This window comes from Micrasema longulum, unplaced genomic scaffold (assembly GCF_059751315.1).
Source record: "Micrasema longulum isolate JH-2025_06_02 unplaced genomic scaffold, ASM5975131v1 h1tg001583l, whole genome shotgun sequence".
In the NCBI taxonomy this organism is placed as follows: Eukaryota; Metazoa; Arthropoda; class Insecta; order Trichoptera; family Brachycentridae; genus Micrasema; species Micrasema longulum.
The window spans coordinates 440,229-466,633 of record NW_028278766.1 but is presented as its reverse complement, the minus strand read 5'-3'; the positions used below and the strand labels follow the sequence as shown (position 1 = coordinate 466,633).

The window sequence follows — 26,405 nt, the reverse complement described above, 5'->3', positions numbered from 1 at the left end:
AACACTTCAGTAATAGGAAAATATCACAAATTACACCATAAATAAATAAATATTTTTTTTTCTCAGAAGACTCACGTAATCTTTGAAAGGAATTTATTAACATGTTGAGAACACTTCAGTAATAGGAAAATATCACAAATTACACCTATAAAGACATTTTAAACGGATTTAGAAAAAAATACTATTTTTTATATCAATATGTATACAGTGGAGAAATGTTTTCATACATAATTTTGAAAATAAAATTCTTAAAAAAAAATTTTTTTTGCACAGCGCTCTTGGGGTATTTTTACTGACGCTATATAAATTATCCAACCATAACAATAATTTGTCAACTCATTGACTAAACAAATCATCTTACGCACAAGCTCTCATGTTTATCCTAAGATCCGTGCAAGCGTACGTGTGTACGTAAATGAAACGATAGCTCTTCGTAATTTTTATAGATGCGTGTGTGTGTGTGTGTGCAATTTGGATCATCTAGAAGCATTGACATTAAATACTTTGACGAAATAATGGAGTAGATGTACCTTCCTGCCAATAGCAATTTACTTGAATATATTTTAAATATAAGGAAAAAATTAAACACATATAAAAATCGCGTGTGCTTATAAATGTAATCAAAACAAAGTAAATCAAAAACTTTAATTCATATCTACAGAAAAATATATATATATATAAAAAAATTAAAAGTACCTGTTAAAATTAAGATCTAAAAAATGTAAATAAAATAAGAAAGATAAAAAAAAATGTTTTACATAAATAATAAATCAAAATAGGAACGTTCTGTCTACTAACCACTTACGTAATAAAAACATAATTTTATTTTTACTTTGACATGTTTTCATGTCAAGTGGCAACATATTAAATATTTTTGGAACAATATAATCCAACCTACGTTGTCCAAATTTATTTTTAAATTTTGGTACAGCAAGGCCATCAACAGATGTAAATCTTGTTAGATAGCTGTGTTCTAGTTTATTTTGATATATCGAGCTGAACATCTGTTGGATAATAATTTCTAAGTATGATAGTGTTAACTGGAGCTCAATCACAGATGGCTATCGACATGCTAAAAAACGTGCTAAGTATTTGAGCGATCACCACGAACAATCATGAACACGCTGAAGTCATCGCGGTCGCGTTGCAAAACGAAATTCAACTTCGGTCAGTTCAAGAGGATTGGTTGAATCTCGCACACGCCTTCTTTCAATTTTTCTCGAGTGCCGTATTGCATTTAGCCGGCGGTCGGCAAGCCAAATGTTAAGAAAAGCAGTCGCCATAGTAATTGTTTGTAACTTGAAAACGAAATAACCGTAATAAACCGGCACGAGATTACACGCGTGTTGACTTTTTTGATTTGACGTTTGACCACGGACTACGGATACGGAACTTATCTATGGCGTTTTTAACGCAAACAATTACTATGGCGACTGCTTTTCTTAACATTTGGCTTGCCGACCGCCGGCTAAATGCAATACGGCACTCGAGAAAAATTGAAAGAAGGCGTGTGCGAGATTCAACCAATCCTCTTGAACTGACCGAAGTTGAATTTCGTTTTGCAACGCGACCGCTTTAACTTCAGCGTGTTCATGATTGTTCGTGGTGATCGCTCAAATACTTAGCACGTTTTTTAGCATGTCGATAGTTATCTGTGATTGAGCTCCTGGACAGGTAAATGATGGTAATCAACAGTATAATTAGGTGCTAAAATATGTAAGTTTGCTTTGTTCCAAAATCAGCCATTGTTTTCTGAATACCGCAACGATGTTTTCATATAAGTGACGATTATTATATAAACCAAAACACTAAAACGTAACAATTTCGCATTGTGCAAGAATTAATCAGGACGATCTATATATTAACGTACTATTAAGAATTATTGAGAATTAGAAAGAGAGAGTAAAAAAAGAGGCAATTATGCGTTTGTCTTTAAAGTCAGACTCCACTCCGGAGTTGGTGGATTTGGAAGCTATGCTTGCCACTGTCCAGCGACAAATACAGGAAGAAATAGACAGCAGCGATGTTGCGGACGTCGCCGTGCGAAACGCAGTTCAAAGAATATCACTGAATGATGCGAGGAATTCGAACTCCCAAGGAATCGAAGGAGCCAGGGGCTATAATATGCCCACACAACCGCTTAACGAAGACGAATTCAAAACGGAATTTCGCACGGCTGCAAGAGATGCGGCTGCCAGTAATTCAAACTCTCGCTCTGTCAGCTCTTCGACCCTGCGCCGGTCCGAAGAAGACGTGAACGCCATCAAGTCGGGCTCGACGCGCAGCCTGAATCAGATCCGCCAGCGTCCCGGTGACCTGAGCCGATCCCCTTCCGCTTCGGTTCTGCCCCTCTCCGGAAGCCCTCACCCGAAGCAGTTGAGGTCCGACGATAGGTCGGCGTCCTGGACGCTCCCGAGAAACAAGCGGTTCGAGGACCCCGGACAGAAGCAGGCTCCGGCGGCAGAAGCGAACCAAGCGGCGGACGGTCAGCGAAAGTCGATGGATTCCGTTCCAGAAGCGTGGAAGAACTACTGGGCATGGTATTTATATATTCATTTTGAACACAAATTAATTTTCATTCCCTTTCCACACCTAACGGTGCACAGGGCACTGCATTGGTACACCAATCGCGGGGTCTGGATTATTTTTGTTACATGTAAACAAGTATGGCCAAAGAACACTTCTTATACAATTACAAAAAATTTCAATAATATCCCTAATCAGATCCTCAAAAGTAAATGTTGACAAAACTTTTAAGAAAAAAAACTTTAAGGCTGTAGTCTGGTAAAACGAACGCAAAATGAGGAAATCACACGATTTTGCCATTTTAAAACAAATGTTTTTTTTCAATCGCGCAATAATAAATAAATAAAAACAAATAAATTACATGAAAACAATAATTTTTAAAGGTATTAAAAAAAATACATACATTTAAAAGTTTTATGTAACTAAAATATAATTACTTTTAGACCGGCAGATTACGCCATTTCAAATTTAGACTAAACTTAGGTATTTGGGATCTCAATAAAGACTAAGTATTAAAAAAAAAATTGGTGTAGTAATTTGAAGATAACAAATATAACATAAAAGTGGCCGCGGCCAAATTTTAATTATTTTGTTTTTGAAAAGAAATACAAGCATTTTAGATAACACACATTTTTGTGACATTTTCCTTTATTTCTACTTAAAATTATGCTTTCGGTAATACTTAAAAAAAAAAAAATTAAATACTTTAGTTGAAGCCTTTTTTAATAAAATTGTATTTTCTTTTTTTGCAAAAAGAAGTTAATTCTGGTTGTAATATTATAAATTCAAAAGAATATCTTATTGACTTTTTCGTGACCTTCAGAGCAGCTCTTACCGAAAACGATTAGGGATATAGTAATTCCACGGTAGGTAGAGGCAGCGAGAGTTGATACATAAGAAATACCGGTTTTGTATTTTAGGTACTTTATAAATTTGTTTGGAATATTTTCTATTCTGGTTATATATTATGTACTAGCGGACCCGAAAGACGTTGTCCTGCTCGAACGTTGGCTTGCCTGCTATTACCTTGGAAAAAGACTTTTCATTGATAAGTAGATTATAGATAAGATAGAAAAAATTGAACAAACTAGGTACTTGTTTATGATCAAATTCTAAAACTAAAAAGTATTAATATTTTAATATCGAATTTAAGTAGGTTCCTAGGTACTTGTTAATGGTTAAATTCCAAAACATAAACTAATTCATTTAGAAACATAGAATTATTTTTGCAAATGTCAAATTTTAATTTAATTTAAATTTTATTTTAATTCATTTTAATTTTCGTTTATTTTTAATTTTGAAACTAAACTTTTCCTTCCAACAGGGGTGTATTAATTCATGAATGCGATTTTCAAAAATTAATCGAATGTCAGTTAATATTACTTTAGTATTACCAAAAATCCAGTAAAAAGAAATAAATAGGAAGAAATTATAAGGAATGTAAGGATTAAATCTGAGTGGGATCCATAAAAAGCGAATGTTGTTTGTAAACATTTAAAAACAAACTTATTTTAAACACAAAAAAACAAATGCAACCCTGGTAGGTTGAAGAAAAAAAGATTTATGCTCCCAACTTTTTTTTTTTAAAGATTCGATTGAAAATTTTAATATCTACGAACACGCGCAGCGCAAAGATCTACATGTATCTAAAAACCGCACGTAAATCGGTTAGGCCGTTTAGAAGTTCAGTGACATCACACGTACAGAGGAATTATATATATTTATAAAGATAAGATTTTTTTTTGTACCAGATGCTCAGCAGTAAAATTCCTCGAATTTTTTCACAATTCTTCATAAATCTAAATGACTCACCAAATTATTTAAATTGTCATTATTTTTGTCCATTATCAAATGTTTATATTGTTTTTCAACCGTGAAATTACAGAGCACTGAACTCTCGCGCCTACATACTTAGCGATGTAGTTTTTATTATAAATATCTATCATTATAAATATTATCTCATGTTATAAAAAAGGGTTAATAACATTGTAATCTCTATATAAATATAAATATTAATAGTAAAAATGTTTGTTATTGCTATTTATTTATTTATATATACGCCCAATGCGCATTTTTAAGGACATTTTTATGCATAGAAAATTATTCTAAAGGAAAGTAGAAAGACACAAAGGTATATGATAAACAAAAGTTTTTAAGATTTATAACTTTCAAATTAATATGTATTAGTGATAGAAGGGACATTTCAGATTTAGTGCTGCTTTTCAAGTTATTCAATAATGTTCTCGACAGTCCCGTATCTTTAAACTGTGTGAATTTTTATGTGAGACAGCGTGGGACGAGACAAAATACTTCTTTTGCTGTTGATTTGCATAGTTCAAACTATGCTAAATACTCACCTATTCCACGGCTCCACATGTTAGCAAACAAACATGGAGACTAAGATTTATTTAATTTATCGTTATATCAATTAAAATCATTACTTTTTAATCACTTATTTTCTAAATTATAAAAATGTACTAAGTGTTATACTTGTGTTACTGTTTATGCTATGATACATCGCCTCTGTTACTTCAATAATATTTATATTTAAACCCTTTATTTCTTGTTAATTTATTTATATACGGCATTTCTGCCATTTACATATATGTGGTATAAAGAGTGCTTAGAAATAAAAATATAAAAAATAAAAAAATCGAGTATGAAATATTAATATACTCGTACTGTACACATTATTAATAACTTGAAATACATACATATTTTAAAGAAATTATACAATAACAAAATTCATTAATCAATCAAATTATAACTATTCCAACCCAATCTTCTGAAGATGATTTGCTCTTTTTGATAAAAATATGTTGGTCACTTTATTTTTTAAGTTAGGCAGAGATAAACTAAATATATCAAAATGTGATGCATATTCATTCCCGGTATTCTGTAATCTAACAATAGGTGAGTTATATTGAGCTACCGTTCGACAATTTTGACAATAAAATATTGTAGATGTTCCGCTTAACCTAGGTGGTACATAGAATGAAATCAATTTCAGTAGATCAGGGGTATCAAACATTGGTTTTATTATTTTATATAAAGTCATAAGATCGGTCGATGTTCTTCGTTCTTGCAATTTAGTTAATTTAAGAGAGTCTAAAATTTTGTTATAATTTGCTGCATACCTATGTTATAATGTCTCATTCAATTTTTCTTTATTATTTCCTTATTTTCTGCTGATTTTATTTCATGTATTTATACTTTTTATACTATGTTCAGGTGTTTTGTTTCATTATAATTGTTTTTCAATATTATTTTATACTCTGTCAAAGGCGTAAGCCGTCGAAATAAATAAATAAATATATTAGACTTAGTGGGAGTGGAAACGAGAGAGAGGTGTTCATAATTGAATTTGATTCAGTGATCGTTTGAAAGAAGACAACTTGTTATCAAAGAAATCAAGACTGGTATGTTTGTTGGCAGACCTAAGAATTCTAGGCATAGGGGAATGAAAACCATAGTTAGTTCTATGTCAATTTACCCCCTCCCTTATCCTTATCGACACCCACTAATTTGTTCACTGTTTCTTTTATGTATGTTTAGTTATAAAAATACCCTGAAGAAGGTAGTTGGTTACCGAAACTAGTTGGTAAAAATAAAGTATAAGTTTTATTTCTCCAAATTCAATTTAAAATGATACACAAAGTTATTGCAGAAAATATTAAAACATATTTTTTTAAACTTTAAATATTTCTATTTGTATGTTTTAAACATCGCAATTTAATAATATTAAAACTTATTATTTTTAAACGTTTGTCAACTGCTTATCATGATTTGTGCAAGTCAATGTGACGTTTTTGTCCAAATGAAAACTAAGACTAACCCTAAAGGTTAATAGGAACTAGGAACACTTAAACAAAAAGGTCAATTACACTGCACCTGCTTTGAATTTATGTTAAGACAATAATTTATCCTTTATTAGTTGTTTACCTGTTATTATTCTTCATTTGCGTGGCACACGCGGTGGCGCGCGGGCCGCGGCATCATTATTACGACATAATTTTGGCTTTTTGACACATCAAATGAATTCCGAAATTTTTTTAAGCGTAAAACCGGGGTTATGAAAAATGTAAAAAACGTTAATTAGGGGGAATATTTGTATAAGAATGTAGGATGAAAAATGGATCCTGAACACTTCTATGTAAAAAGCGGGAAAACGTAAAATCGAGGAACGTAAAAACGAGATTTTACTGTATTAAATTAATTTTAAGCGAGCAGCTTAAAGCTGATATGCTTAAATCTATTTTAACGAATGTCAGCTGTTGGCGCACTTTAACTTTTCCAAAACAAATCTAGTCCATTTTTGAATCCATTGAGACTACACATTGAGATCAGCTCTTGCGGCAGCTTATTCCAACCGTCAACAACCCTATTGGATTATATCGAATCTCGTTTTCTCCAGTCTGAGACTGGCTTCGAAGACGAGCGTCTCGTTTAAGCTCGAACATGGGATCCAAATTTGGGCAGCTATAGTGACTGTTGAGTATTTTGTGTGTCTTTGTGTCCTATTTCTCACTGATTGATCCGTCTTGATAGTTTCAAAACAGCTTGACAGCTACAATTGAAAATATTTTTAAACGGAGATGTTTGCCATTGGCCTTTTCAACATTTTGTCATTACAATTTATTGTTATTGATATATTACGTAGCTACAATGTCTCAATTTGATGTTTGCGACATTAGCCACTGAGCCGATTCATCTATTTTGATTCTCATCCTTAACCGTTTAAGTGCCATAAGCGCGTTAACGCGCTCTCTGTTTACGTGCTCGGAGGGTCGGCCATACAAAAATAGCGCATGAAGACACGTGCCTTTGTACGCGCTTACGCGTCGAGTTCGGTTATCCGAAAGATTTCGTACAGAGACATCTTTTAGAAGCTTGATGAAACACCTGGACACGAGGAATGAGGAAGTTCAATGGTTCTTTTTTTTTTTTTTTTAATTTACCTAAATTAAAATAACTAAATGTGAGATCAGTGTGAACGGAGATATTCTGAATCAGGTAGAAGAATTTGTGCATCTGAGAAGTATGTTTACTAGGGATGGAAAGACCGAGAAAGATAATGAAAGGAGGGTGAGTGCCGGGAACAGGGTGAACGGTGCACTGAAATCTACTTTGGCAAACAAATATTTATCGCAGGAAGCTAAAATAGCAGTTCACAATGGAGTTCTAGTCCCAACTCTTATGTATTGGAGCGAAGTATGGAATTGGAAAAATGATGATGAAAGTAGGTTAAATGCTGTCGAAATACGATCCCTCAGGCGAATGTGTGGTAAAACGATGTATGATAGATGCATATAGGTCGAGATCCGTGAACTGTGTAAGGCTGAGATATCCATTATCGACAGAATCAAGAAAGGGGTGCTGCGTTGGTTTTTTACATGAACAGCGAATGGACAGCGAAAGAACGGTTAAAAGGATCTACTATGCGAATGTTGATAAATGCAGAAAACGAGGAAGGCCGAGAAAGACATGGCACGATCAAGTCCATCAAACACTTGAAGATGGACATATCAAAAGTAGGAATAATCGGCGTGCGTGCATGAGAAGATGTATGAATGTAGAAGAAGCGAGGTCTGTATGCAAAGAAAGAGTGTTATGGCGTTCTATCCTCTCTGCCTACCCCTACGGGGAAACGGCGTAATGGTTTGTTGTTGTTGTACAAATGTGAAAAAGTAATGTGTTCTCTTTACGGTCTTAAAATATATTTTTTAATTTGTTCCCTCTCTGTCTCTTGCAGCGAGCAGTCGATAAGCAGTGCCCGCGCGTCGGTGATGGTGTACGACGACTCGCTGAAGAAGTGGGTCCCCTCGGGCAGCAGCTCCGGGCTGTCCAAGGTCCACATCTATCACCACACGCAGCACAACACCTTCAGGGTGGTCGGCCGGAAGCTGCACGACCACGAGGTAAGGAACAGTCCATCAGCAGCGCCCCAGACGGCGTGCAACATTCCCTGAAGAGCGTAAGAATTTTAAATGTCAGAATTGCACAGAATTTTCTCTAATTCAGAAGTGTCAATATTCCACACAGAATTATCCTTTACTTAGAAAATGACGAAATTCTACACATAATCTCTTACTCTCAAAATGTCAAGATTCCACACAGAATTATCATTTGCTGACAAAATTCTACACAGAATTATCCTTTACTCGGAAAATGACGAAATTCTACACAGAATATCTAAATTTATTTCAACAGAGAGGGAAAAAGTTTTCGAGAAGAAATTTGGAAGTCTAGGCATTTACAGGGCTTATGACCTGTCATTGGCTGGTTTAAGTGGCCACTTTACACACTGTGTAACATTCACCATTCTGCCCATGTTTGAACATCCACATTTCCTCAACTCTTCCATCTGTTGACTTTTGTGAAGTGAAAGAGCTGAAACCTTTACCACGTGGGTGAATCCAGCCAGTCTGCAAGCATTTGGACATAATCAAACATAGCAGAATATCTAACTCTGAAATGTTGAAATTCCAGACAGAATTATTGTTTATTCAGAAAATGACAAAATTCTACACATAATAAAATTATCCTTTACTGAGAAGATGTCAAAATTCTACAGAGAATTATCTTTTACTCAAAATATGTCATAGTACTACACAGATAACTTTAGCTTAGTTATCTCTAACTCTTAAAAATATACATACGTAAAAAGTAAAAATTATTTTGGATCTGTAATATTAAAAAAAAAACGCTTATTTCCTTACTAAACTTTCCCATTTTTTTATATCTAATTTTGCATCAAACTCATAATTTTTATATTTTATTTTTATTACCATACTATAGGGTTTTTCAATTGGCGCGGGTAGATTTTGACGGCCCGTGGCGGCCATTTTGATTTGATGACATCTTTCATTTTTTATTTTTTATTATTCAGTTACTTATGCCAAATCACCATGGCAAGTTACGCAATTGAACAGCACGTTCAAATGATAAAGTTTTATTATCAAAATGAGTGTTCGTTAGTGCAAACGCTGCGCGCATTGCGCCCATTTGACGGTAGACGCGGTGGCCCTTCTCAGTCAGCTGTTCAACGTTTGGTGGCCAAATTTAAAACGAACGGTTCGGTAATCGATCAGCCGATGCAACGCAAGATCGGCCGAGAACATCGCCGCTGTCCGTGAAAGTGTACAGCAGAACCCGAGGCAGTTGATTTCTCACCGTGCGCAAGAACTCGGCCTTTCGCAAACGTGAACTTGGCGAATACTGCGTCGAGACTTAGGCCTACACCCGTACAAGACTGACCCAGGAGCTCAAAGTTCACGACACAGACAGCGCCGTTTATTCGCTGACAGGGCTTCGAATCGTTTGGAAGACGACCCCAATTTTTGCCAACGTCGTTTTCGAAAAATTACGGACCAATGACGCCGCCGGCCCAAAATCCACACCAAACGACAACTTTTTGAGGATGCATTATCACCTGGTGAACCTCGCGTGGGTTGGCGTCGTCCCATATACGGCTATTTTGCTAGTTAACATAGATATTCATCCAAAAATGCGCCTAGTCGCCAAAAATTATTTTTCGGCAATTCTTAGCATGTGGTGACAGTACATTATTTTCCTTAAATTAAAAAGTTAAAATTAAATTTATATCTTTATATAATCAGTTTGTAAAGCGCCCTTGAGGTATTGTGTCACTTAAATCTTTGTTTCCAGGTTGTGATAAACTGCGGCATAGTTCGCGGGCTGAAATACAACCAGGCGACGGCCACCTTCCATCAATGGAGGGACTCCCGCCAGGTGTACGGCCTGAACTTCTCCTGCCGCGAGGACGCCGACTGCTTCGCCCGCGCCATGATGCACTCCCTCGAGGTCGGTCTGCCGCCATCTAGCGCCGTCCGTTATTATATAGTCATTTATTCATTCAAAGTTATACGGACTTGATTCAGGCAGAGGAAAACTTGTCGGAATCCGGCGCTCCCCGAACACTGGATACGATACGGAGATCGTGCTTTTGCCGTTGCCGGCCCCTCTGCCTGGAACCGATTGCCTTTAAACTTACGAATCATCGACAGTCCCATTCAGTTCAGATCCCAACTAAAATCTGTCTTCTTTAGTTTATTATAACCTCAATTTTAAATAACAACAACAACAAATCATCACACCGTTTCTCCGCAAGGATAGGCAGAGAGGATATAACGCCATATCACTCTATCTTTATTTTATTTTATTAGGTGATTCAACAAAGATACAAACTAGAAAACATACAATTTGAAAGCATTCATTGATACAATTTTACATGCATATATATCTTTAATTACAGAATTACACAAAATAGATTTATATATTAAGTTATAATACATTTTTTTTTTATACATGATACAGTGCAATAAAAAATAAGTTGAACGTGTGTACTTATTGAATAAGATTTATTCCTAAGAGATTATTCGCAAAAGATGAGAGGGTATCATGAAAATTGACAATTTTATTGTTTCCGCAGTATATATTATATTCCCGACACATGCGGGCCATAGGTGTGTGGTATGTAGCATTATTTGAAAACAAAGGCAGCTTAAATATTTCCCTTGGTCTGAGTGTTCTCAATTTTATTTAGGAGGTTAGTATCTACTTTGTAGCTTAATATTTTATACAGAAATTTTATATGGAAAACAACGCGGCGTTTTATCAGAGAATTAAAATGAAAAAGAGTTAGAAGTTGCTCGTAATTTGAATTTGAACGTGGGTTAGAAATTTAGAACTTATACAAAAGGTACTTTAAGAACTTTTTTGAACACAGACCTCGCTTCCTCTACATTCATACATCTTCTTGATTTCTTTGACAATCTGACAGATGGAAAAATAATTCAATTTTTCAAACAAACAAACCATCACGCCGTTTCCCCGTAGGGGTAGGCAGAGAGGATAGAACGCCATAACACTCTATCTTGGCATACAGACCTCGCTTCCTCTACATTCATAAATCTTCTTATGCACGCACGCCGATTATTCCTACTCTCGACATGTCCATCTTCAAGTATTTGATGGACTTGATCGTGCCATGTCTTTCTCGGCCTTCCTTGTTTTCTGCATCCATCAACATTCGCATCGTAGATCCTTTCAACTGTTCTTTCGCTGTCCATTCGCTCTTCATGTCCAAACCAACGCAGCACTCCTTTCTTGATTCTGTGGATAATGCGTGTCTCAGCCTTACACAGTTCACGGATTTCGACATCTGTGCACCTATCGTACATCGTTTTACACCGCACATTCGCCTGGGGGATCGCATTTCGACAGCATTTATCCTACTTTCATCATCATTTTTCCAATTCCATACTTCGCTCCCATACATTAGAGTTGGCACTAGAACTCCATTGTGAACTGCTAGTTTAGCCTCCTGAAAAAATATAATATGTCACTTTAGCATAGTTAGAATGTAAGTTTAAGTATTCAATTGTAAAGCGCCCTTGAAATGATTTTTCACAAAAATGGCGCTCTATAAATCAGCCAAATATTATTATTATATTAAATAAGTTCTCTTAAGGGTAATAGTATAGCCAACTTCATCGTGAAGCTCCACCATTAGGCTTAAAAGGACAGTATATATGTTATTCCACCGAAGTGTTCACAACATATATTTTCACAGCGTTAAACATATCAAATTTCATGCAAAAAAGGCTATTTTTGGTGAATTTTTCCGCATTACTTTTTTTTGTCGGCCTCGCGGTCAGCGCGTTTGCCTACCATGCAAGAGGTCCCGGGATCCATTTCCGACATGATTGATATTAAATACGCCGATCGCAGTGTAACTTGATCATTTTTGTTACATGAAGGTAAGATGATCAGTCTTACGCTTCAGCTGCCAGTCCAGTAACTATGAAATATTCTAATGTAAAAACACATTTTTCAATAAATACACTAAAAATAAAAATGTATGTTTATTCACATTGGTTGCGCCACATGTACTATGTTTGTGTATTGCACATTTACTTGTTTGCTTTGTTAAATTTATTGCTACCTACTGAGCCCTAGTGAGAATGTTGTAATTACCCGAATGTGGGTACAATCTAAATAAATAATATCGAGCCTTTGCTTAAGGGTTCCTGGCCTGATATGTTGTCTTAATTTAATGATAGTCTGAACTTGAATTTGAACAGTGTTTTGGTTTATGTTGCAGGTTCTGGCTAACAGAGCGGCGGGAGTAGTGGGGGCGCCGGCGCCTCCCCCCGCCCTCAATGGCCACCACCCTCCCTCCACACACTACGACGAAGATATGGGGTACAGGTTCGAAATCTATCTTTCCAGCCAGACTGTCTAGCCTCCCTTCGTGTCCACGTGCAATGTTGATCGCCCAGCACACCCAATCAGAATGTTGATCACTCATGTAGCACACCCTAGCCCATTCAATGTTGATTACCCTAGCACATGCAAGGTTGATCACCTAGCACATCTAATCGGAATATTGGTGTAGCAAATCCTAGCACGTGCTATGTTGATCATTCATTTCTTCCTTGCGTATGAAATGTTGATCGCCTAGCACTTTCAACTGGAATGTTGATCACCCATGTAGCACATCCTCGCACATGCAATGTTGACCATTAATTTCTTCCTAACATATGCAATGTTGATAACCCATGTATAGCACATGCCATGTTAATCACCTATTACATCCCATTAGAATTTTGATCGGCTATTTAGCACATCCTAGCACATGCTATGTTGATCACCTAGCACACCCTAGCATATGCAATGTTGATCATTCATTTCTTCCTAACATAAAATTTTGATCACCTATGTAGCACATGCCATGTTGATCACCCATTAAGTCCTATTGGAGTGTTGACCACCCATGTAGCACACCCTAGCACATGCAATGTTGATCATTCATTACATCCGGTTGGAATATCGATCACCCGTAGCTCATGCTATGTTGATCATTAATTTCTTCCTAACATATGCAATGTTGATCACCTAGTACATTCTAGTACATGCAATGTTGACCATTAATTTCTTCCTAACATATGCAATATTGATCACCGATGTAGCACATGTCATGTTGATCACCCATGTAGCACATGCTATGTTGATCACCCATGTAGCACATGCTATGTTGATCACCTAGCACACGCAATGTTGACCATTAATTTCTTCCTAACATACGCAATGTTGATAACCCATGTAGCACATGCCATGTTGATCACCCGTTACATCCTATTGGAATGTTGACCACCCATGTAGCACATGGTAGGCAAACGCGCTGACCATTACACCACGAGGCCGACAGATTTGCTTTTACATTACATATATTATTTTATTTGATTGTGAGCCTAAGAAAATTAGCGTTTTTAACTCCTCTTTCAAATAAGGAGAATACATTACTGACTGATTTGTTGCAATTATTTGCTGTGTTCTTTTGTTCTCTTCAATTGAAAAAAAATGGACAAAATCTATGTTAACACTCAATAATCAAACATTTGTCTATAAGATCTATCGGGATTGTCTGACTCAAGGAGATTAATACCGTTTTTTTTCTTCGGCAGAACGATGACGAGAGAAGACGCCGCCATCATCCAGCAACAGCATCACAACCAGCAGCAAAACCAGCTCCAGCAGCAGCTGCAGCAGCAGATACAGCAACAGCAGATGGCCGCCGCCGTCAGCTTGCAGCAGCAGCAGCAGCAGCAGCAGCAGATGGCGGCGGCCGGACTCCAGCAACAGCAGCTGGTGCAGACCCCGCCCCAGCCTCCCCCCCACGGCGCCAACCTGAACCACTCGTTGCCGCTGCAGCAGGGAAACCACAACTCGCACACGCATCACCGGACGAGCAGGTCGGTCTTCGCATTCCAGTCGAAATTCTATTTAATTTTTCTTGCAGTCGAAGCTCCCATTAAATTTATTTTAATGTAGATATAATTCACAAAGAGATTGGCCTTTTAACGCTCAGTAAAGAACCAAACAAAATATATTGTTCAAATTAAACCACAGTAAAACCTCGTTTTTACGTTCCTCAATTTTACGTTTTCCTGCTTTTTACACTGAAATATTTAGGTCCCATTTTTTTCCATCCATTCTCATTCAAATATTCCCCTAATTAACGTTTTTCGTAACCCCGGTTTTACGTTGAAATTTTTTCAAAACTCATTCGATCCGTCAAATAACAACGAGCCGTGTAATTGAACATTTTGTTCAAGTGTCTAATTTTGTCATTTTACTTAACAGTGACATGCAGTTGACGCCTGTTTAGGAAGAATAAAGTCTTCACATCAATAAATTACGATGCAGAAAGTTAAAAAATTTGGCAATAGAAATATTTTTTGTTGGGCTGGAATTCCTCATTCAATGATATTAAAACCTTATTGTATATAAACATTTGTCAACTGCGTATCATGATTTGTACAAGTCAATATGACTTTTTTGTCCAAACGAAAACTAAGACTAATCCTAAAGGAAGACACTTAAACAAAAACGTCAATTACACTGCACCTGCTTTGAATTTAGATTAAGACAATAATTTAGCCTTTGTTAATTATTTACCTGTTTTTATTCTTCATTCGCGTGGCACACGCGGTGACGCGCGTGCCGCGGCATCATTATTACGACATAATTTTGGGTTTTTTGACACATCTAACGAATTCCGAAAATTTTTATGCGTAAAACCGAAATGACGAAAAATGTAAAAAACGTTAATTATGGGGAATATTTGTATGAGAATGTATGAAGAAAAATGGGTCCTGAACATTTCGGTTTAAAAAGCGGGAAAATGTCAAATCGAGGAACTTAAAAACGAGGTTTTACTGTAAATAAAAAATATTAAAAAAGCATTATTACCCAACATACTTAAGTCCACATAATTTTAATATTATTAGTACAGCTCACATATTTAACTACCTTTTGAATGTATCGATTTGTTTTATTTTCCAGTGCTCCCATGTCGGCTGCCATGTCCCTCCCCCCCGCGCCCCCACCGGTTCCCCCACATCAGAATTTAATGGGACACTCAACAGTAAGAAGAGATTTATTATTTTTTGTATAAAATCATGCGTTGCAAGCTACAAGACTTTCTATCCCATTTTAAAATCCTAAATGAGGATTATGTCGGCTCCGTGGTGTAGTGGTCAGCGCGTTTGCCTACCATGCAAGAGGTCTCGGGTTCGATTCCCGACATGGTTGATATGAAATATTATTTAAAAGATGTTTTTACACCTTCAAATTTAGCTTGATTAAAATGACAGCTGCCGAACTAATGTCAATAGTGATGGGAAATTACTGATCACTGATCATGTACCGATCAAATCGATTTTTATCAGTTTTTTCATGCAAACATGAAACTCTGTTTCCGAAAATTGATATAACGCAGTAATAGTACCGAGTGCTTCCCTAATCAAAAACTTCTCCGCGCGTCCATGGTGTATAGGTGTTTCATCATCACTGCTGAATGTAAGAAAGGTTCATTCTGGCAATCTGCAGTGCCCTGTAGGGGCTGAAGTGATAACCCTTTACTTGTTTTTACTCTGGTGACCCCTCCACGGAACCCCAGGGATCCGAGGATCACCTTTGAGGTATCGCTGCTCAGGGGTACGGATATATTTAGCCTGCCACACACTGCCTGAGTAGCACGGGAAGTAGCGAGGAAAGGAGGTAGAGACGTAGTGTGGCAACATTACTCGTCATGCCGCACGTCATGCTCCTCGTCGTGCCCACCGTTTCCTACTTTGTCAGTTTTTGAGCGCGAGTCAAAGGACCGGCAATATGAGCGCGAGTGGCTGGCCACATAATCGCGCGGTCGCAGTACGCATCGGGCGCTCACACAAGACGCACTCGTCATTTTCGAATAATGCATACTTCTTTGTGTGACATTGACATAATTAGCTGTACTAAAAATGCATAGCGCGCACGCTGCCACAGTTTCATCGTCCATTGTACAGAAAGACAAATGACAAGGGCGGAGCGTCGCGATTAATTGCGCGAGCAGAGCGGTGTGTGGGCAGAAAGGGCAACATCGGGCGAGAGGGCGGCAGCGCGAGGAGCATTAGCATGAGCAGCGCAAGGAGCATAGTGTGGCGGTGCTATATCACCCGGGAATAAGTTAAATCAGCCAGTGACGGGCCGCAAGCCTAGACTTTCATAGTACATCTCAAATAAGTTTCTCCATCTCTGTTGAGATATATTATTAATTCAAATTAACTTTGCAGACACCCGCGCCACCTCCCCTCACCCCTCCGGCCGCACCTCCCCAGACATTACAGGTAACGATTTTATCGCAATTTACTTTACAATTTTTTTTTTACAATTTACATTAACAGTGGTAAAAGTTTTAACAATGAGGACGTTCAGTGGTTATTTAAAAAAATAATAATAATAATTGTTAATAGATTAAGGATATTAGAAGCAAGCTTAGAAATCTCCATCGAAAACAGCAAATTAGTTATTGATGCCAAAATAAACTATACATAAAAACCTACCTACCTAAATAATAGCGTAATTCAAAACCGTCTCTAAATCTTGCGAAAACAGATTTCAATTATACTACTTGACACCGCAAACTTAGCATTCTCCATTGAGTCGGTGAAGCATAATTACAAATCTCACAATTCTTTTTCCAAAGTTTTTTGCAAATATCTCAGTACTCCTTCAATGGACATTTCTAAGTTGACGTCTAATACCCTCGGTTATCAAAAAAAGGGGAAAATTTAAAAAAATAAAAATTAGCATCGTATTATCATGTTTTTTTTAAGTTTTGTCATTTTTGGCTATGATTTTTTTAAGTTTTGTAATTTTTAAATTACTCCACCCGTGACATGACGATTTGTCGTCGGTGAGTTGAGCTGACATTTATAAGTAGAGCCCCGTAATGTAAAAATACACTAAATGTTACAAAAATTACTACCCGAAAACCGCAAATCTATCACAACACATAACAACGCTGTAATTGATTGGTTGACTCACGAGAACTTGTAACGTAATTCAAAGTAGTATTTTTATTTTAATCCTTTTCCATAGAATTAAGAATAGTCCAGAAACTGCATACGAGCGTCAAACAGAAGGCGACTTAACTACTCATAAATGAGTAGTTTTACGGTTGGACCCATTAGTTTCTTTATAGATGTCGCTCAGTACTGAACTCCTGATTTGAATTCAACTGTGCCGTCCTTTTAAAGTGTAGAAATACTGCTAGGATCTTAAAGAAACATGATGGGATCACATTTCATGTGTAATTAGCAAATGAATGTGTAAGCAGCAAATACATTACTCAAAAATTAATTTGAATTGAATTGTTGTTGATGGATGCAGAAAACGAGGAAGCCCGAGAAAGACATGGCACGATCAAGTCCATCAAATACTTGAAGATGGACATGGCAAAAGTAGGAATAATCGACGTGCGTGCATGAGAAGATGTATGAATGTAGAGGAAGCGAGGTCTGTATGCCAAGATAGAGTTATGGCGTTCTATCCTCTCTGCCTACCCCTACGGGGAAACGGCGTGATGGTTTGTTTTGTTTGTTTGAAAAATTGAATTATTTTTCCATCTGTCAGATTGACTGTCAGTCAGTCAAAGAAATCAAAATGGACATTTTGTTAGTGTTGCCAGGGTAGTAAATTTTTTTACCATTCTTTGCTCATCTAATGAGAGAACTAATGAAAATTGGACCTCGGAATTAACAACTCTGTTGTGGACATTTGACCGACATTATCTTGAAAACATCAAATATTATTCAACATGATATAAAAATATCCATTTTATCTAAAATAATATTTTTCGATTATTTTTTTCCCATCGTGCAACATTATTTATTTATTTATTTTTATTTATTCTACGCTCCTTCTAGACTATTCTTAATTCTATGCCTTTTTCATGAATTTTTTCATGCATTTTTCATGAATTTTTTCATGCATTTTTCATTTAAAGGATACAATTAAATGCTCTCATTTTTACCGCTTGTATAAAAGCATTTCTTTGTTGTACATTTAAGCAGAATTACCATGTTTACATAAAACATCGATTTAAAAGGTGGTATTACATGGTATTTCAGAGAGCAGCCATCGAGTCTAAAAGGCTTCTCTCCATCTCTTGAAATGTATCTAGTCCTTAACCTCGCAGTAATCCTAACCACGCTTCACTAACGCTAACACTCCCTTCCAGTGCGCGCCGCCACCGCCGCCGCCGCCCGCCAGCGTCGGCAGCAGCGGCGGCGCCGGCCCCCCGCCCCCGCCGCCCCCGCCCATGGCCGCCAGCCCCGCGGGGCCCGCGCCCACCTCGCTGGCGGCCCAGCTGCAGCTGGCCAAGCTGAAGAAGGCCAACACTAACACGGTCAAGGTAACGCGATAACACAATAACAACCGGAGTAAGGAAGTTCGCTGCTTTAGAATTTACAACACAATGTCATGTTGACATGCGAGCCTTAACGATGGCTCAGACCGCCATTCGCATGTTAACATGCGAGACCCTACAATGGCACAGACCGCCATTCGCATGTTAACATGCGAGACCCTACAATGGCACAGACCGCCATTCGCATGTTAACATGCGAGACCCTACAATGGCACAGACCGCCATTCGCATGTTAACATGCGAGACCCTACAATGGCACAGACCGCCATTCGCATGTTAACATGCGAGACCCTACAATGGCACAGACCGCCATTCGCATGTTAACATGCGAGACCCTACAATGGCACAGACCGCCATTCGCATGTTAACATGTGAGACCCTATAAAGGCTCGTATCATCATTCACACTTGAACATGCAAGCTCTTATGATGACACAGATCACCATTTGAATGTTAACATGTGAGGCCCCACTGTGGTTAGTATCGCCATTTGCATGTTAACATGCAAATCCTTACGACGGCTCAGATCGCCATCGCATGTCAACATGCGAGACCCTAAAATTGCATAGACCGCCATTCACATGCTAACATTTGAAACCCTGCAATGGCCGTCTGCCATTCGCGTGTTAACATGCGAGACCCTACAACGGCACAGACGTCCATCCCGTGTCAGCATGTAAGACCCCACAATGGATCAAACCACAGTTTGCATTATGACATGCGAGACCCTTCAAAGCCTAGATAGTTCTATGACACGTAAGAGATTCACGTTTTGTCAGTGTTCAGCGTCATCATCCATCACTGACGCAGCTTTTCTCCTTGCAGCAACCCGCGGTCCAGGAGAACAGCGGCTCATCCACAAGCTCCGGAAGCAGTGCGGGGAAGGCGACCACTCCGACGCCCACGCCGATGCACTCCATGATGAACGAGATGGCCAGGACCCTCGCTAGGCGGAGGGCGCAGGTGGACAGGAGTGAGGTAGCTAGATCTGTTTCTCTCCACCTTTCCACAAGTAGTCCACAAGATGAACATTTTTTTTGTCAGTAAATTTGTATCAACCACTTAAATTTTGAGTTATACATTGTGCGGTCTCGATGTTACTGCCTCATCTGCAGAATTTATACTAACTCAGAATTATGTGTATATTGGGATTTGCATTTTGGTGTAATAAAAGTCCTGATGAAGAGACGGTTGACAGAAAAGTCGATTCTTATCGTAGTACTACTTCTGAGTAGACATAGAAAAGTCTTTACAAACTTTTTAAAAAATCTTTTGTCCTCTTTTCTCTCAATATTTGTTATATAATTAGGGACGTGTTTAATTCGAAGGTAACATAAATCCTGACAATAAGGTTAACCTCAAAACTAGGATAAATCCTGACAATAAGGTAGTAACCTCAAAACTAGCATAAATCCTGGAAATGATGTAGTAAGCTCAGAACTAGCGTAAATTCTGACAATAAGGTAGTAATCTCAAAACTAGCATAAATCCTTATGATGAGGTAGTAACCTAAAAACTAGCATAAATCCATATGATGAGATAGTAACCTCAAAACTAGCATAAATCCTTATGATGAGGTAGTAACCTAAAAACTAGCATAAATCCATATGATGAGATAGTAACCTCAAAACTAGCATAAATCCTTATGATGAGGTAGTAACCTAAAAACTAGCATAAATCCATATGATGAGATAGTAACCTCAAAACTAGCATAAATCCTTATGATGAGGTAGTAACCTAAAAACTAGCATAAATCCATATGATGAGATAGTAACCTCAAAACTAGCATAAATCCTTATGATGAGGTAGTAACCTAAAAACTAGCATAAATCCATATGATGAGATAGTAACCTCAAAACTAGCATAAATCCTTATGATGAGGTAGTAACCTAAAAACTAGCATAAATCCATATGATGAGATAGTAACCTCAAAACTAGCATAAATCCTTATGATGAGATAGTAACCTCAAAACTAGCATAAATCCTTATGATGAGGTAGTAACCTAAAAACTAGCATAAATCCTTATGATGAGGTAGTAACCTAAAAACTAGCATAAATCCATATGATGAGATAGTAACCTCAAAACTAGCATAAATCCTTATGATGAGGTAGTAACCTAAAAACTAGCATAAATCCATATGATGAGATAGTAACCTCAAAACTAGCATAAATCCTTATGATGAGGTAGTAACCTAAAAACTAGCATAAATCCATATGATGAGATAGTAACCTCAAAACTAGCATAAATCCTTATGATGAGGTAGTAACCTAAAAACTAGCATAAATCCATATGATGAGATAGTAACCTCAAAACTAGCATAAATCCTTATGATGAGGTAGTAACCTAAAAACTAGCATAAATCCATATGATGAGATAGTAACCTCAAAACTAGCATAAATCCTTATGATGAGGTAATCAGTTCAAGGGCGCTGTACAATAAATAAATATCAATGACAATGAAGTTTAGAGTTTAAGTGATATTTTAAAAAACTAAATAAAAACAAATTTATTAAAATAGAAGTAAGATTACAACAAGTCTTGCAGCTACTTAGCGTATGGACGGTTGGAATTCTAGACCCCATTTACTAAATGGAGATATTTAATAGTTGATAACATTTACCTATTGAAGCACATACTATTATTGTGGATAATGTATATAGCGCCATTTTTGTGAAAATCACCTCATAATATGTTATATTGTATTCAATATAAAATGATACTTGCTTCAACAATGTTTGGAGTATGTCCAAATATTTGCAGACAGGCTAGATTTCCTCCCTAGGGAGAGGGAAAACATTTTTGAGAAGGGAATATGAAAGTCTAGGCACTTACAGGGCTTATGACCTGTCATTGGCAAGTTTATGTGGCCACTTTACCAACTGCGCAGCGCCCCATGCACCGCTGGATACGTAAAGAAAAACGATGAGCTGTGATTAAGGAATGTCTGCTTCCAGGACGGGGGCCAGGAGCCGCTCAAGACCTGGGAGAAGTCCGCCACGCTGCCGCACCGCCTCGGGAACGCCAACGGAAACAGCGGCAGCACCCACAGCATGGTCGCCACCAACGGGGGCCCTCCCGCGCCCACGCCGCCCAACGGCACCAGCGAGGGGGACTCCAAGGCGCGAAGACGGATGGCTTCCGCCAGCGAGGAAACCATACTCAAGGTATTTGAATATTTTTTTAATTTTCCCAATTTTGAACAAGATGTTTATTAGCAGTGCTATTCTGAACGCTTCCGCGGGGGTAGAGGAAGCGTTGCTAGCTAGCAGGTTATTAGTGCGTAAATTTTGTTTTAGCAACACATTCTATATGTTTTGAGTATGTCCATTCTGATCAGTGTTGACATCTCTGCCGATTTTTCGGTATATCTGCCGATTTTTCGGTATATCTGCCAATTTTAGGAGAAATCTATCGATCTACCAAATTTGATGGTTATTCTACCGATTAAAAAAAAAAAATCTTTTATGTTGTTAGTTAAATAATTTTTGTTAGCCAATAACGAATCTATCGGACACTGTAACATTCACCATTTTGCCTATGTTTGAACATCAATATTTCCTAAATTCTTCGTAATGGAACCAACTGGTCCAAGAAGAAGTTTAAAAATGGGAAAATTGTTTTCAGGCGTTGCCTAGTATGTGAAATAATTCGATTGGACGAATCTCTTCACAACAATGAAGGTCTCAGCTCTTTAACTTGACTTAAATCAACAGATGGAAGAATTTAATAAATGTGGATGCTCAAACATAGGCAAGATTTAATGTTACACGGTGTGTTAAGTGGCCACTTAAACCAGCCAATGGCAGGTCATAAGTCCTGTAAATGCCTAGACTTCCGTATTCCCTTCTCTAAAATGTTCTCCATCCCTGTTGAAATCCAGTCTTTTGTCTGCAAACATTTCGATAAACTCAAAATATTGTATTGTGGAATATTGTATGCCATCACCAACAAGCCGTGAAATTGGCAGAACCGAACACCGCTTTGGCCCGCAACGCGTAATCCGACGCAATGTCAGCTCGGACAAGTTATTAAACGTCGTGCATCGGAAGAACATTCACATTTTATCTTGGCATTTTGTGTCACCCGTCCACCAGCTCCTCGCCAGTGTTCGCTATTGTAAATTCCTTCTGTACAAAATTGTAAGGATGTAGCTCGTGTGTATCTACTCAATAAATAACTTTAATTGTAATCCATCTTTCTCATTTAACCTCAAATCAATTCACTGGCACCCATCCATATAGTCGTCCTCGCAGTCTCAATCCTGGGGATAGGTTTGCAGCAAAGTCCTGCATCTCGTCCTCCATTGGTCTCTATTCTCTGCAGCCCTGTTCAGCTCGACAGTATAGTAATGGTATTTGTCCGTTTAGTGAAACACGGGTTTGTGTTTTTAGGTGAACGGGTCGGGAGAGGGCGTGTGCGCGGGGCCCGGGGAGTGGGAAGCCTTCAAGCAGGAGCTGCTCAGGGAGGTCCGAGCGCAGGTCAGCTCCATCAAGCAGGAGATTATCGACGGTAAATGGCCTTATACCCTATTCTGCTCCGTCCGCATGATATCTGTATTGAAATATATATATAAATCGGTCGGCCTCGTGGTGTAATGGTCTGCGCGTTTGCCTACCATGCAAGAGGTCTCGGGTTCGATTCCCGACTTGGTTGATATGAAATATTTATTTAAAAGGGTGTTTTTATACTAGAATATTTTAAAGTCCCTGGATTGGTACCTGAAGCGTAAGACTGATCATCTTACCTTCTTGTAACAAAAATGATCAAGATACGCTGCGATTGGTGTACCAGTGCAGTGCCCTATGCACTATTAGGGTGGAAAGGGGATGATTATGATATGTATATATATATGTCTCTTTACAGTAAATGTCGGAACTACAATTCGGTTTGTAGTCCTATGGTAGTGTCACGGACAGATCAAAGGTCCAAGGTTCAAAACCCGCTTGACCACAGTTTGATCATTTTTCTAGCACGGTTGTTTTTGACTAATTTAAAATGTTATGAATCAGCATACGTACAATATTGTACGTGAATTTTGACTGCAAATGGAGTTTTAAACTCTTGTTAGTTTCAACTTCAAAGAATAATTCATGCATGTTTCGACTGCAAATATAATTTTATCCTTGTTTTGACTTAAAATAATAATTCATGTATGTTTCGACTGCAAAGACAATTTTATGTTAGTTTCGACTTAGATTCATATAGATAGATATTCATGCAAGTTTTGACTGCAAAGATAATTTTATGCTTGTTTTGACTTTAAAAGAATAATTCATGTAAGTTTCGACTGCAAAGACAATTTTATGTTAGTTTCGACTTCGATAATTATTCATGCAATATTTGACTGCAAAGATAATTTTATGTTTATTTCGACTTAAAAGAATAATTCATGCAAGTTTCGACTGTAAAGATAATTTTATGCTAGTTTCGACTGCAAATATAATTTTATGCTAGTTTTGACTGTAAATATAATTTTATGCTAGTTTTGACTGATATGATCATTTTATGCTGGTTTGGACTGCAAATATAATTTTATGCTGGTTTCGACTGCAAATATAATTTTATGCTAGTTCCGACTTTAAAGAAGAATTCATGCAAGTTTCGACAGCAAAGAGAATTTTATGCTAGTTGTAACTCTAAAAAATAACTCATGCGAGTTTTGACTGCAAATTTATCTGTGCCCACTACTAGACTGCAATTTGAAAAAATAATAATTTGCTTTAAACTGTATGTGATTCTGTAATAAATTACCTTTTGATATTCATGCCTTGTCAACGAAGGCATTCAAGGATGTCGTCAAGCACAGGAGATGGTGCTAAAGGGGGTTATTATGGAGTCGTGGAGTATTTGTGAGACAATACAACTTGACAGTAGACTAGTGGTTTCTTATTTTGTTTAATTTAATGATTTTTATTATATTGTTCATTTTTATTTATTAATTGTTGTTTGAATTTACTAATTGTCAAATTGAATTACAAAGTAAATTATTATGAAAATAAAACTTTGTTATCAGTGTTACACAATTTTATTATTTTACAAGAACACAACTATAGTTTCGGGAGAGCACTCCTCCCACCGACGGGTGATATGAAACTGACATAATAAACACAGAATATTGTTCACAATGTCATCGAATCTAAACAAAAAATAAATAAATAAACAAAAAATAAATAAAAATTAATAAACAATAAATAATAAATAATTCGATGACATTGTGAACAATATTCTGTGTTTATTATATTAGTTTTATATCACCCGTCGATGGGAGGAGTGCTCTCCCGAAACTATAGTTGTGTTCTTGTAAAAGAATAAAATTGTGTAACACTGATAACAAAGTTTTATTTTCATAATAATTTATAATGAAGTGTTACGAAGTGAATGCCGATTCAATAAAAAATATGATTGAATTACAAAGCTTTAAGCCATTGACGTTTACAAGAGATTGAAGGAATGCTATGTAAATAAATAAAAGAATGCAAATTATACTGGCTTCTACACAAAACAAAAATTCATGCAAGTTTAGACTGCAATGAAAATACAGTGCGAGTTCCGATTGCTTATAGTTTATTTAACATTAACTAATCTATTTTCCAGCTGTCAAAATGGAATTGGCGCGGAGGTAATTGAGGCGACGATTCTGTCTCGTTCGCACGACCCGCGCGCGCATTATCAATTGAAAAGACGAAAGAGAAAAGACTACAAGGCAGAGATGGACTATACTTACACCAACTCCATGCATTTATGTATTTATAATCACGTTAACTATATACACTTATATATAATAATATATATAATAATCGACTCGCCAAAATTATATCCAGGTATAAAAATGTTTTTATATCTTCTTAGAAAATGCAATATTGAAAAAATAAGTGCGAAAAAAAATTGAAACGTTTCGGAAAAGCGATTCGCGTCCCGTCATTGACATTATTATTATTGTTTAAATTTTAAAATTGGTTAAAAGCTTGTCAGTTTTTTAATCACCCGCCTTGTTTAAGGAGCCCATATCAAGGCAGGAATGGCAGAAAAAAATATGAGAAGAGAATATGGAAGTCTACGCATTTACTGGGCTTATGACCTGTCGTTGGCTGGTTTAAGCCACTAATGACATTCACCATTCTGCCTGTTTGAATATCCGTATTCCTTAAATCCTTCCAACTGTTGATTTTTGTGAAGTAGGCAGAATGGTTAATGCTTCGCTGTGACCACTTACACCGTTTGACTTGGCTGCATTCTGCCTATGTTTGAATTTACATATTTCGTCGATTCTTCCAACTTTCGATTTTTGTGAAGTTGGCAGAATGGCTAATGGGTGGCCAGCCAATGACAGATCATAAGCCTTATAGATGCCTAGACTTACATATTCCCTTTTCTAAAATTTTTATCCAGCCCATGTTTACAAAATAAAGACATACTTAAAACATTGTTATGTATTTAGAATAATTTAATGCCAAAATTAAAATTTTTACAAAATGTTTCTCGAATTCAACGTTAATTCGACGTTACATGTCGCTTGGTGGTTTAATTATGGGCTTTCGATCGCAAGATTACGAGTTCAATCCAAATATTTGAACCGCATTGTTGTCTCGTCGTAGATTC

At 37.2% G+C, this 26,405-nt stretch overlaps 1 protein-coding gene and 1 long non-coding RNA gene across 4 annotated transcripts in view; one reads left to right on the top strand and one right to left on the bottom strand.

Annotated features, from left to right (window-relative positions):
* ena (ENAH actin regulator enabled) overlaps positions 1–25,479 on the top strand; it is a 50,840-nt gene extending 25,361 nt beyond the window's left edge. Inside the window, exons 2-13 of one of the 3 annotated variants that reach the window (XM_088236620.1) lie at positions 1,743–2,540; positions 8,279–8,444; positions 10,195–10,350; positions 12,653–12,759; positions 14,016–14,303; positions 15,397–15,478; positions 16,668–16,721; positions 18,617–18,790; positions 19,630–19,782; positions 21,761–21,970; positions 23,198–23,315; positions 25,401–25,479. In XM_088236620.1, coding sequence (XP_088092746.1) covers positions 1,921–2,540; positions 8,279–8,444; positions 10,195–10,350; positions 12,653–12,759; positions 14,016–14,303; positions 15,397–15,478; positions 16,668–16,721; positions 18,617–18,790; positions 19,630–19,782; positions 21,761–21,970; positions 23,198–23,315; positions 25,401–25,429 — 2,157 coding nt within the window. In that variant the 5' untranslated portion in view covers positions 1,743–1,920 and the 3' untranslated portion in view covers positions 25,430–25,479. The remainder of the gene's footprint in view (positions 1–1,742; positions 2,541–8,278; positions 8,445–10,194; positions 10,351–12,652; positions 12,760–14,015; positions 14,304–15,396; positions 15,479–16,667; positions 16,722–18,616; positions 18,791–19,629; positions 19,783–21,760; positions 21,971–23,197; positions 23,316–25,400) is intronic. The other 2 variants (XM_088236622.1, XM_088236621.1) reach the window with 2 other exon arrangements.
* Positions 693–2,887, bottom strand: LOC148274779 (uncharacterized). The gene is made up of 2 exons (XR_015824203.1): positions 1,673–2,887; positions 693–1,046 (listed from the first exon to the last, which is right to left on the bottom strand). It is a non-coding gene; the product is annotated as an uncharacterized LOC148274779 (long non-coding RNA).
* Positions 25,480–26,405: the final 926 nt, after the last annotated feature.